General features: G+C 40.5%; 1 protein-coding gene across 1 annotated transcript in view; it reads left to right on the top strand.

The window, feature by feature from the left end:
* Positions 1-13,960, top strand: part of PHLPP1 (PH domain and leucine rich repeat protein phosphatase 1) — a 144,073-nt gene that overhangs the window by 108,699 nt on the left and 21,414 nt on the right. Inside the window, exons 7-10 of the mRNA XM_037379831.1 lie at positions 636-838; positions 2,487-2,547; positions 4,389-4,484; positions 8,318-8,473. Coding sequence (XP_037235728.1) covers positions 636-838; positions 2,487-2,547; positions 4,389-4,484; positions 8,318-8,473 — 516 coding nt within the window. The remainder of the gene's footprint in view (positions 1-635; positions 839-2,486; positions 2,548-4,388; positions 4,485-8,317; positions 8,474-13,960) is intronic.

The following is a 13,960-nucleotide window of genomic DNA, read 5'->3' on the forward strand; positions in this document are numbered from 1 at the left end:
CAGTCAGTGCACAGCGGTGAAGGTGTGATAAAACCGGTTCTCTTTATCTGACAGGCCCACTTCGTCTTGGGTTTTTGCTTTGTTTTCTTTCAACACCTATTTTCAGGTCTCTGAGTTTGCTTGCTGTGGAACACAGTAACACAAGAGGCGAATATATGGGAATTCATGAATCTCAATTTGGCCTTTCAATAAGGCAAGAGACTCCAATATCTGCAGGCCACTTGTGTCTGCCAGGCTTTTCAGCAGATGCTCATGATAGGCCAGCAGGAACTATAGAGGTTTTGTTCTTTTTCAAACTGTCAGGCACAAATAAAAGCCAGATTATCTTTTATTTTTATAGACACAATAACAGTAATACTTACCTTCTTGCAGAGCTTTTTATCAGTAGATTTCAGAGTAGTTTAGAAAAGAGCTTGGTGGTGTCTTTCCTTTGTCATAATGGATAAAACAACAGAGTGGATCCATCCATCTTTTAAAATACCATAACAAAGGCAAAAGTATTTAAAATCAGCCTTGATCAGAACTTGGAGGCATCCATTCATTCATGAGCTGTTGTGCAACTGATTGTAGAGTGAGCATTGGTTTGTCAGCAGGAGCCTACGTAACTACACTTAATCTCCCTTTTTGTCTGCAAGATTGAATTCAATTAGGAGATTGGAGGCCGATGACACAGATTTTCTGCATCATGTGACCCAACTGGATCTCAGAGACAACAAACTTGGGGAGCTGGATGCAACGGTTTTTAACAACGTTGAAGTGTTACACTGTGAACGGAATCAACTGGTAACCCTTAAAATCAGTGGATATTTTCTCAAGGCGCTGTACGCTTCCTCGAATGGTAAGGGCGTTTTCAGGGCAGCTGTGGTGGTGTCATCTGACTTCTGCTTTCATACCTGGTTCTCTGTAGGATGCTTGTGGAGAGCAGTGCACGTGATGAGGAGCAAGCAGGAGGCTCTTGACATGACCCTTGGATAAAAGTTACACGTGCTGTGCTTGCTGGCAGTTCTGAGCTTCAGAAGTGACTTTCAAATAACACTGGACTACTGATTTGGAGGTCTCAAAACTATGAAAATCTTGGAATTTTGAGTCGAAATTCCTTTCTATGTCAGCAGGGAGGAGTCTTTAAGTTGTCAATTCTTCAGGTTATATTCATGTGTTGCTTTAATAAGGCGAATAAGGAATTCATTGCTCCTCCCTAGAGTTGAGAAAGTTTGAACAAGTGGCCATTTGTGAGACAAAGGAAGACAATGTGTGTATATATATATATATATATATATTTGCTACTACCTCTAGCTGCTTACTCTGGCCACAAAACTACAAAATCTATAATGAGTTAACTTCATTTGTATTTGATAATAAAATAATGCAGCCTTTTCCAGTTGAATAACTCCTGTGTTCCATGAGCAGGATTTGTTTGATCTGTCTCTGGAAGCCACTATTACTTAAAATACTTGGTTTTCCACCACCATTCTTATTATTTGGGTTAGTTTTTTATGGAATAAACAAAATGCACACTCAGAGAGCTGTGGATTTCATGAACAGGCCGAACTGCCTTTAAAAGGCTGTCATCTTAATGATATCCAAGCCTGTGCCTTCATGAAGTATTCATGCCAGGATCTTTGTAGCTGAGAAAAGTTAACATAATCTGAGCATGTGCTGTGCAATGTGAGCTGAGAAACCAAGTCAACCTGTATCTTGCAGTCAATGGCATTTGCTCTTGCTGTTCCTCCTGGCTATCCTCTCTTTGCACCCTCAGCCACCTTGGTTTAGCCTCATCTTCCAAAGGGACCGTGATGCTTGTTACACTTTCACTTTAGTGGATTTTCTGTAGGCTTAAATAAATGTGTGCTGGTTTTGTTTCAACCCTAATGCTAAGCATTACCTACCTAAAGCCCTTAAGATATGAAGTATTATTGAAGCAATCAAAATATAACATTAGTAGCAGTAGCTGAGATGCTGGAAAGGTCAGTAAGGCTGCTTCCAACCAGGAACTCCACAGGCATGCAAACGCTTGTGTAATGTGTTGACAGACTCTGGATCTTGCCATGACCTGGAAGACTCCAGGGTATTCTGTAGCTTGCTGTTCTTGAGTGGGGAATCTCCCTTCCTGTGCCTGTACCGTTAGTGACCAGTAGAAAAAAAAGTAGAGCAGGTTTGTGATTTACTATTCTGGGCAGAGGTGAAGTTAGAGCTCCAGAACAAGAATGGAAAAATGAGAATTTGCCATGAAACATTTAAAAACTTCCAGTTTCTCCTCTCTGGTCTATCACAGCAAGTACAATGTAATACAGCAAATGTGCTCAAAAATAATAAAGAAACAAAATTCAGTTCACAAAGGTCCAGACCCTCAGAAGTCTTTTAGGTTACTGACTTGTGCTGAAATCTCTGGGTGTTAGCTGCTTAAAGTAACTCTTAAGGAACAGCCATTTTAGGTGCAAGTCTTTATCACCACTTTTATTTATATATATATGTATTTTCTCCCCTAGAACTTGTTCACCTTGATGTGTATCCGGTTCCTAATTGCCTGGCTTATATGGATATTTCTAGGTAAGGTTACGGTTTTTCTTGGGCCTGTAAAACATATGTCAGTGAAGCTTAGGGAAAAATGACATTCACTGATATTTTACTGGGAGTGGGGCCAGGAACTGGACCTTGAGATATGAGAAGACTGATTTTTGCAGTTAGAGGATGGGCTTTTTTGTGCTGGCCAGTTCTTCCCTCTTTCCTTTTTATAGATTTAAATATTTAATTTTTTTAAGTGCTAAAAGTAATTTTTTTGTAGTTAGAGTTTAAAGATTTATATCTTATAGAGATGGAACATGATGATTCAAACATACACCAATATGAGACATGTACACAAACCCAGCATAGGTTGAAGTTTTATAGTTTGCTCATCAGTTTGGCAGCTCCTGCAGCTCATCGTTGCTCTCTGCAGGCCTGGCTGCAGTTGCCACTTGAATGCATCTGTAAATCTCACCTTAACAAGGGAGGTGGGGTAAGGAAAGAAATGGAAGAGGGGGAGTTCTTTAGTTTGTTTTACAATTTAAGGACTGAATCAGGAAAACACTTTATAGGAATGCTTAATGTCTGTCTTATTTAAGGAGTTACTCATCTGCATGTTAAGGTGATAATCTCATTCATTAAAAAGCCTGCTTAAAGCACTCCTAAACTGTCAAGGGTAATTGTAACAATTAGCGAGTTAACCTGGGTGAGTGGCCATCAACTTCAAAGTTTCATCAACCTTGAGTTACTTGCATTGTGCACCTAAATGTAACACACAGGTTACATCACACTAAGTGTGATTTATTGAAAAGTGCTCTTTGTAAAGCTGTGTTCTCCATTTAGCTGTAAATGAAATTGGTGCAGAATGCATGATTTTGATCACAAAACCCTTTTTGTGCCTCAGTTCAGTGATGGCATTGTAACTTAACGGGTAGAGTGTCTTTCACTTCTTGCCTGGCTTGGAATTGGGAAATCCGTTTGAGATTGAAAAAGAAGAGATCTGAGGATAAGAGGGGTAGGGTTGCTATTGCATATTTTGGTTAAAGGCTATTGCATGAGTGAACTATAGGATAGAAGCACATGAATGAGCATGAACACTGATTTATGTTTATGCTGTGTAAGGGTCCTATTCCTGGACTTCAGGTCTGTGGGTGCCTGAATATCTGATGCCCAGTTTTGCATCTGTGTGTGCTAACTGTAGTAGTGGTTATGTGAATGCACATGCACACAACCTCCTCCATGTACTTCATGCTGCTAATTTTTCTTTAAGGCAGGGTGCCTTACTGTGCCTAGCTGCAGGTTTTCAGTGCAATATTTGGAAAAACTTCTCTCCAAGACCTTAATTTTTGGAAGAGTTAGTTTCTGTGAAGAAAAATGCAAGAAAAGCAAAACTCTTGGCTTTAAAAATATGCCAAAAAAAAAAAAAAGATTTTGCTCTGTTCAGTGAGATAGCTGAAAAGCGGTAGAGCAAATTTCAGGATTGAATTTGTGGGGAATTGAAGAGGTGTGTTTCAACTGTGTAGAGCGTGGATGTCTTCTAAGGAGTATCTCACAAATTTTTTTCTCCATGGAGAGACTCCTTCATCCTCAGTACTCTGATACCCTTAACACTTCTTCCCTGATAATTTGGAGCTAGCTTTTTGCATTTTCTTAGTGGTTGCACATCTAGGGAGATGCTGTTAGCTTTGTTGCCTCCTCACCCAGGACCTTACTGCACTGGTAGTGCCCTTAGAGAAGGAGGGGTGGCGCACAGTCTTGTAGGAAGCATAATACTATGTAGCAGATTTATTTCCTGCAGGTATCTGTATCTCTTAAGGCTGTATTCTTAATAACATGTACATCTCAGTTATCATTTAGTTACACCTCTTTGTGTTCTTTGTTCATAGAAATCACCTGGAAAACCTGCCTGAGTGGGTATGTGACAGTAGGAAACTGGAGGTGTTGGATGTTGGCCACAATCAGATACGTGAGCTGCCTGCCCGGTGAGTGTTGCAGACCAGTTGCACAATGTGGAACGGGAGAACCAATTCAGAAATAATTGCTGATTCAGTGTTTAGCTTGTTCCAGTGACTGTCAGACTTGTTTTATCTTTCATTTGATTTTATTTTTACCTTGTGGGGTGTCGTCATGCCTCAAGCTTCTACCCAGCCTTTCTTCTTTTACTTTCATGCAGAGAAAGCAATGCCTTTGAACTCCAGGTGGAAGTTTTGAAGCTGTTCATGTGGCTGTTCAGGCAGGAAAGCCCTTCATTTTTAATACTGAATATTAAATATTTACAACCATAACTTTGCATGACAGTTTAGGGATCCAGAACTTGTAACTTCATTTCACTGGTGCCTGGAGACTCCGGTTCACAGCCTTGTTTGAGTGAAAAAGAGTTGAGAGGAGAAGGTAAAGCCTCATCAAGGAAGGAAACTCCTGCAAGTACAGCAATCACCCTCACTACAAAGATGATCTATTTTCCAGGAGTTTAAACTTAAAATTGATAAATGCAAATGATAGGAAAGCAAGTGAACAGGAAGGAAAATAGAAGTTGAGTTTAAATAATGAGTGGCTCTTGCTAGTTGTTTTTTTTTTTTCTAGAGGGACCTGTTCCAAGTGAGTATACTGATCAGGTACTGGTATTGAAAATTTCCAAGTCGCTGACTTCACTGGAAGAGAGCTGTCATTCTTGTCTGCTCTGTGCGCTTCAAAAGAGATGTTGTGAAAGAGGGAGAACATACTAGGCACAAAGGGTGAAATTGCGTGGGGATGTGCAGAGCCATTGAAGATTGTAGACAGCTAGTGTATGATGAGTTGTTAAATATTTTCCTTACAGAGCTGTATAGCACAGAAGAGCATCAGAAACCCAAAAGGATAGTTTTGTCTGGGTCACATGAATGTGCCATATGGTGTAAACCAGCAGTTTTAGTGTCAGAAATGGGAAGAGAATAGATTTCAGAAATGTGGGCAGAAAAGGATGTGAGGAGATTTACCAAGCAAACTAACAGGCTAACGTGCAGATGATTAATGCCTCTGGTTTTCCACACAAAGTGAAGCTGTACCTGCTCAGAAGATGGGGGGAGCAAAAGTTCATTTGCCTTTCAGTTGCACTTCATAACAGCAAGGCCTACCAAGGCATACAGGATATCTTTGGGAGATTAATGATTAGCTGAAATTAGGTACAGTCAACATCCCACTTGTCTCTCCCGCCATCTTATCCTTAACCCCAGGAAACAGCTTATCTTTGAAAACTTTTCTTTGTAGTGTGTGTCTAGATAGCTTAGCTCCTAATAAGTCAACTCAGTTTTAAGGCCTGGTTTGAAACACAGGCTTTGAAGTCTGCTAAAGTTAGGGAAATTTAGGTCTGGATTCAAGTGCAAATGCCTCAGGGGTATGGACCTACTGTTAAGTATCAGGTAAATGCTAGTGCCCAGCGTGTTCATGTGCACTGCTGTCTGCTTTTTCTTCTAAGCAGAGTAGCACTGAATACCTGTGAAGAGAGTGAGCAGGGCTCTCCCAGGAGGATGCTTGCTGCTCTAACCGCAAGTGTTCAAGCCTTGCAGCAGTTTCCTGGAGGGCTGAAGGTTACACCTGATCTAAACAAGCTACAGTTGATGCTATGTGTGTTTGCCTATTGAAACAGAAAAACAGACCTTGAAGACAAAGAATTGAAGCAGTTGAGATGGAGAGCTGTGTCCTAATGTTTGTTTCAATTAAAGAAAATGGGAACAATGTACACTGGGCTGTAATGCAGCCATTTCTGCTTTAAAAGTGCTGAAAAATAACAAAAAGAGTACTTGGTCTAAACTATGCAGGACAAATTCATTGTCAAAACTGATGATGCCAAAGATTCCTCAAAGAAAATGGAAATGCTTCAATTAAGAGTTGCCAAAATGATCTTGTCACCACCAGTGAGAAGACATCTGTATGCATGTTTCTTCCTTTTTGTCTGTTTTTTTTTTTTTAAAGTTCTATATGTATTCAATGTTGTGTTCTCTTCAATTGTTGAATGCTTTCACCAAATCATGTTTTCTCAGATTCTGATGCCGAGTGACATGCTTGTCCTTAGAATTTTTTGATCTCATCAAAACTTCCAGTGGGAGTTGGGCAAGTGGGAAGGCTGCCCATAGGGAAGAGCAGTCCCAGTGTCCTGATTCCTCACCTAGCTTGAGAACTAGGTGTCTCAGGCTTCTCAGGAGCTTGCTTAGTTATATGCTGGTGGTTTGATCTCTCTTCAGACATCCCTGTTCCTTTGGTGCTTGTGTAACTTGGAAATAAGTGAACACAAATGAACAAAACCCCAAAGACTTACTCAGTTCTTCTGAATTATTTATAAAATATATTTTAATGGAAAAGCTAATTGCTAAGGTGTTTGCTATGATCTGACCTTTTTTTATTTTAAAATCACACCACCCCCACTCATCCAAAAAAACCCCCAAAGTGATAGATTTTTTTGGAGGTGTTGTCAACCAATTCTGCTTTTTCTTCTAATGTTTGGTGTCGATGATACTAGCCAATCTTGGTTAGGAAAGGAAATAAAAAGGCAAATTTGTAACTGACAGAGATTTTCAAGTAAAAGCAGAGTGAAACAAAAATGGTTAAATGACAAAAACATAATAGATATGCTTATCACTGCATGATAAGTGTCTTTTCACCCTGTGTTGAGCCTTCTGGAACGATATGGCTGGCTGTTGACTTGTATCCATGGTCGTAATGCAGATGATCCAGCCAACTGAGATAACTGCTAACACTGGCACGCAGATGCAAAGTATGACTGTGTCTGTCAAGGGGAAAATACTCAGCATACTTCGTTGATTATTTTGGCACAATAGTCTGATGACCTGATGTATTGTAGAGCAGGGGAGGCTCTTTATGTGTATTTGGGTCATTGTAACAGAGGGAAGAAGATTTTGCTTTAATGCTGAGCAATTTGACAGTCTTTGATTGAAACAAGTCAGCATGATGCACAGGCTCGCCAAATTAAACAGTGCGGTAGTGGGAATATAAGACAGGTGGCAGATGAAGAATAATCTTTTTTTCTTAATTTGCTGAAGGCAGTGCCGATTCAAAATTGAGTTGCTCCCTTTTTGAGGTCTTTGGGTGCATATTTTTAACTCCTTATTAGGTTGTTTATACTGCAAATTTCATCTTTGCTCTATGATCAAAAGAGCTGTTTGCTCTAGCTTTATGTTGCCCTCTTCTCCCCCTCCCCTTCTCCCCCAGCCTTCCAAAAAATGGAGCAGGGGGTTGGGACTCCTGGTCATCTATCGCTTGTAAAAGCTCAAGAAAGTAAAGCCGATTAGATAAATTTCATTTGCTGTAGGACTGGAAAGGAGGCTTTATGTTAGTCTGGTATTAATAGAAAAGGAAAATGGGAGGTGGGGAATTGCATTGGATTATGAGTCAGCACATGATGAGCAGAGCACTTTGGAGCTTGTGGGGTAACTGGTGATTTCACCCACACTTCTGAAGTTCTTCCATTAGCTAGGGGGGTCCCACATGTGCAGTTTTCTGCAGCCATTGTTAGCAATTACCTCCTTCACTGTCATGCTTCTATATTCATGTTTTATAGAGTGCAATAAGACAACCCTTTCTCACTACTTTCACTCCTGAATCATCCTTAAACCTCCTTCCCTGTCTCTGAACAACCTTTTCAAGAAGTTGGTGGAGAGTGGGAAGACGTTCTTGGATCTTTGTGTAATTAATACCATGTCTGCTAATCAATTGGCTGAATCACTTTCTTGTAATGAACAGTGATAGCTCACCTAAATTCTCAAAGCAACTCTTCAGTTTAGATTTTTCCTTATTTTTGGTGTTTTTTATTTCTCTTAAGGTTGTTTAACAATAGTAGCTTGCGTAAGCTGCTGGCAGGACATAACATGTTAGGAAGGCTACCAGATCGGCTCGAGCGAACGCAAGTGGAGGTCCTGGATGTCCAACACAACCAGCTTCTTGAACTGCCATCTAACCTGCTTTTGAAAGCAGACAGGTAAATATAAAGAAATTTGATCTTGACTTGTGTGTGAGAAACCTTGCTTTGTGTGTTACTTCCTAGCTGAAAGGGTAATCTGAGGTTCCCCTAATTTGAAAGTTGCCAAGCCTTGTGTGGTAAGAACAGATGTCTGCCCAACTCACCAAAACACATTCTTTTTATTCTGGTTTTGTTGCCTTATATGGTTGCTTCTTTTTCCCCACCAAGCTCCTGCTGAACACCTACTTCTTGAAATCTAGCTGTAAAGCAAAGCGCATGCTATTTTCTACTACATACTCTGAGATGGGTTAGTGGCAGTTTCTTTAAATACATATTTCTTAGGCTTGTTTGATGGAGTGTGAAAGCTTTTTTTTTCCTCCTTCAGTCAGAGGCCAGAGCTTATTTATACCTGTCAAACAAAACAAAATCTGTGCATAAGGCTGTCAGAATAACTCAGTTATTCCCATGTCCTTGCTTTGTGAATTTCTTTATGCTTTTCAAACGTTTGTCACTAATTTAGCTGGTGTCACCACTTGATCTGCTTTCTGGATTCTTATTTTTATGCTGCTGTTTCTTTAGTTTTGGAGTCTTCATAATCTTTCTTCTTGGATATGACCATATCCTGTAAAGTGGCTGTGATTGAAATACAGGAGGTTGGTAGCATAGTCTAGGGATAGTGGATGGGCTTGCCCTGCTTGGTGTCAGCGTTCATTGCACTTCTGCGTTTCCACATACAGCCATGGGATTTCTGAGTGCTCAACCCATGCATAATCTAACAGTGAGATTGTGTGCTGTGGGGTTTTATTTCTGACTAATTGTGACAAAAGGAATGCATAGCTGCTGAGTTTCTTGAGAGGTGGAGAAGCAAAAGTAGCGGCAATCTCACTGTTACAGCTCCTCACCCGATTAAGAGTGTTGCAGAATCCCTCACTTCTGTACTGTTGTTCTTTCCGTCATGAGCCTCTGGTTAAATTTCCTGGGATTCACAGCTCTGGGAGTTGGAGAGTTAGGTTGGTGGTTGAGATGGCTTCTAAATAAACTCTTACCTCGATTTACTCTTGAACAGTCATGTTCTGAGGAATCCATTACTTAGATTAAAAATTGTCTTTCAAAAGGTGAACTTTACTATGACAAGGTTTTGATTCTGGAAACCAGTATGACATTTCAGCCTTGGTTTTCTTGGCTTTAAAGAACCTTTAAAATAGTCTTTATACTTTGATTTTGTTTTGTTTTGAACAATACTGTTGCATACTTGTCCATATTCAAGCCTGTGTAGGGTGCCCTCTTTGGAATAAATTGGTTATCAGCAAGGTTATTCTGATGTTAATTTATTGTTTCAGTTGAGGCTTTACATAAAAATGCAGTTAAAGCATTGAAACTTAGCAATGTTGCTACTGTAATGATTGTGAATATCTGGCACATTTCTGTTTAGGAATAGTGAAATTCATAGCCTGTTCGTGTGGCAAGGATGTTTCACATCAACAGCTATAATTGGCTTGTGGATCACTTTTCAAACTACTTAGAAATTGTATGAACTTCAGAAATGAAACCTTGTAAAAAGTTTTTGTCACAAGAATTTGCAACATTAGGTCAAAAAACAATAACTTTACAAGTCCCAAGTTGAAATTCCTATCTGTTAACTTGGAAAAGAAACTTTTAAGTAGGTTTCAGAAAGCTATTGGCGCCTTTGAAAGCAAAGAGTGAAATACTTTGTAAAATTTCTATAAAAAAACAGGTTGTTGGGTCGAGGATGTAGTTTAGTGCAGTTTTGGCACTGGGAGAGAGCCTGAATTTTTTTGTACTGTAACTCCATTTTTTTAAACTGAGCTACAAGACTGTAGACAGATTTTTTTGTTGTTGTTGTTTGGTTGGTTTTGTGTTACCAAAGCGAACAAGTACAGACTAAAACCGGGATTGGGGGTAGATTTCCAGAAATTTGCTAAAAGTGTGCTGAGAAGAGGTGCAATTAAAAAAAATACATTGAATAACAGTATTAAATGGCTGATTAAGGCTTGAGGATTTTTTCTCCTCTGCAGCTTTTCAAGCATGTTGTGGCTTAACCCCAGCTGGCAACTAAGTACCACACAGCTGCTCGCTCACACACACCCACACCCCTCCCCCAGTGGGATGGGGTGGAGAATTGGGGGGGCGGGGGGGAAGGTAAAACTCCTGTGTTGATATAAGAACAATTTAATAATTGAAATAAAATATTAATTTTAATGAAAAGGAGAGAGAAAGAGAGAGGAATAAAACCCAAAGGGAAACAACCAAAAAAATACCCAAGTGATGCACAGTAGTTGCTCACCACCCGCTGACCGATGCCCAGCCAGTCCCTGAGCAGCCATCGGCATCTCCCGGCCAACTCCCCCCCCAGTTCACATACAGAGCACGATGTTCTATGTTATGGAATATCCTTTTGGCTAGTTTGCCTTGGCTGTCCTGGCTCTGCTCCCTCCCAGCTTTTTGTGCACCTGTTCACTGGCAGAGCATGGGAAACTTGAAAACTCCTTGATTTAGAGTAAGTATTACTTAGCAACAACTAAAACAGCGCGTTATCAACATTATTTTCATACTAAATCCAAAACACAGCATTGCACCAGCTACTAAGAAGAAAATTAACTCTATCCCAAGCCAAAACCAGGACAGGGCAGTACAGGGCATGAGTTTTCAAAGTCTTCTATGGGTATTAACGAAGTCACGTAGCATTGCAGGTGAACAAAGCGTACCCATTCTGGCATCTCATCACTGCTGCAGTCTCCTTCGCTTGTGATGGTAATAGAAGCAGTTGGCTTGGGTGGGGTTTTCCACCTTGTTCCCTACCCCTTAGGTTTAGATGACTTGGCTTGCAAATAGCTTGTCCATGCTGGTGCTCCCATGGCTGGTGCAAAAGTGATAAATGTGAAGGAAAACAGCAGTGCAGATTAGTGTAAAATGTCCAAGTTTTAAGTTTGGAATTTCCTGCAGGAAACATCTTTCTTTTTATTTTGTTTTCAAATGTTTGCATCTGTCAGCAGTTAAGTGTCAACAGAAATGGGTCTGGGCCAGGGAAAGGTGCTCAGGCATTTGTTTGGTTTTTAAAAGGTAAAATGCTTCTCTTCTCCAAGCATTCCCTGGGAAGCACAATCTGTACTGCCAGACGTGCCAAGAGAACTGGGTTTCCTGAGTGGTCTGCCATGGTCTCTACCCAGCATGTAATGTTGGACAAATCACTTTACCTTACAGAACCTTTATCTCTTCATAAAATGACTTACCTTTTGCAGTCCTGAAAAGATTAGTTTATTTTTTTGGAAAGGTACTTGCGTCTGTGCAACTGACAGATGATATGTTGTCTGGATATGAAGTCTCATGCTGTGAATTATAAATGCTTTCTCCTTCTCAATCCTGAATATTTGACAAAGTGGGTGTGAAGTGCCTTGGGCAAACTTCAGCGCAAGCACTGGTGGGCTTTGACATCTAGAACATCTGAGGAAGGGAGGAAAATCAGTGCATTGGTGCACAAAGAAAGAATATTACTTTCACAAAGGAAAAAAAAAAAAGAAAAAAGAAAAAATACTGGAAAACCTCTGTTCTCTTCATAAAAGAATCAATGAACATTGCTTTTCTACCTTAATCCTTCAAAAACCAATGAAAAGGTATTGTTCTCTGCTGAAGAGTATAATTTGGGGATATTTTGTTGGTCTGCTTTTTAATTAATTTTCTATTTTAAACTGTTACTCAAGGAGAAATTGAGGACTAGCCTATGAAACATTTCTCTGACCAAGACAGCTTGGTTCTGTTTGTTGCACTGAAAGTATGCACATCTTGTTCATGTTAGCAAGGATCTCTCTTGTAGGGTGGGGATTTTCTTGGCAAGATGAACGCCACAGAGGCAGCCAGATAATCTCTTCATTTCTCATTACCAGATGCTGCAAAAACAGAGAATTCAAGCAAGTGCTACGGCTGATGGGGAAAACTCCCAAGCTGAGTCCTGAAGCTTTTTTTGTGCACCTGCATTCTTGCAGCGTTTCATTTCTATCCACTGCTTCATCTGTTGTGATGCCTTTCCCACTCTGTCCTGTTCTTACACAGGCTTTTTACAGCCTTCCTTGACCAGCTTGCAACAAACTACCATTTAATGGCATCAGCACTGTTGTACAAAATGTTTTTTGGGTAAGATGAGCAAGCATTCAAGAGCTTTAGCTGGGTAGGGTAGAAGAGCGGTGGCAGTGGTCAGGGTGGGTTAAAAATGGAGACACAGTGGTGAAAGGAGAGGGTTTGCCTCTTGAAAAGCTTCCTTTCCCAGTCAGTATGAATGTTTTCAGTATAAACCCTTAAAACAGCCATTGGCCTATTTAAAGCAGTTGCGTGGTGAAGATGTGTAGCTGTGATGTGCACAGCTTAAACCTTGGGCTTTGTTTTGCAGTGTCGGGTAGCCACCAGCTGTGGTGGCTTAAGCCAGAGTCAGCTATTCAGGGCCTGTCTAGGCTCTCCTCTGCTTGATTCTTGTTTTTAGCTTTGTTCAGCTGCTCTTACCTGTTTTGATTTTTACTTTGTTTGTTTTGATTTGATTTAATTTGTTCCAGGTTTGTTTTTTTTGCTGGAGTTCTGGAAGATGACCCAGTTAAACTTGCTCTTGTTTGATAGCTGCTGTTTCCACCCACTGTGACTGCCTCTTTTTAATGCGAGTATTGAGTCCTAGCATGGATGCAGGAGAAGTGAGGGAGGAAACAAAGTCAAGTGAATGTAAAGAGCTATTTCAGTGTTTGATGCACATACTTTTGTTGTAGAAATGCTTAGCTACGTTTGTTTCTTTGCTGGTACCTTAGGGTTTGCAAGCAGATGTATTGGAAATTGGGGAAATCCCAGTTAATGAAACAGCTAAAGATAGGTTAGAAAGTAAAAGCTGAGGAGACAGCAGCAGTTAAGTGGTTTTTTTGGCAGTCTGTCAACAGGAAGGGGATTCACTTGAATGTTTCCGTCCTTTTTTTATTTTATTTTATTTTTTTTTGGGGGGGGGGGGGAGAAGAAACAGCCTCTTTTGCAGAGGTTGGCAAAACTGCTGTGATTTTTTTTCACCCTCTCTTTCTCCCCCCCCCCCCCCCCCCCCCCCCCCCCCCGACACACTTAGCTTAAGGATTCTTCCTCACACACCTGCTACCACAATCATAAATTATTATTATTTTAGGATTAGGCGATGAGAAATTGAGGGCATGTTTCTGCAGAAGGGACTGAAGAAGAAATTTTGTATTTTGATTGCTCTATGCTGATGGAGATCTTGGGGCACAGGCCAAACTGGAGATCTTGATTTCTCCACGTATCCTCTTTTTGCAGCTGCAGTATTCTTTCCAAGTCTTATCAGTACTTTCAAGCTAAGCACAGTGGTTTTGATTTGCTGCTGCTTTGCCATTGGATGCAGTTGTCTGTGTTGCTCCTTTTAATGCTGAACATTCCTAAGCTTTTTGGAGGACTTATGTTTTTTCAGTGGTGGCTGTGTCTCACCAGCAAGCCAAACTTGCCAGGCTACCT

This window comes from Falco rusticolus, chromosome 3, assembly GCF_015220075.1.
Source record: "Falco rusticolus isolate bFalRus1 chromosome 3, bFalRus1.pri, whole genome shotgun sequence".
Taxonomy (NCBI): domain Eukaryota; kingdom Metazoa; phylum Chordata; class Aves; order Falconiformes; family Falconidae; genus Falco; species Falco rusticolus.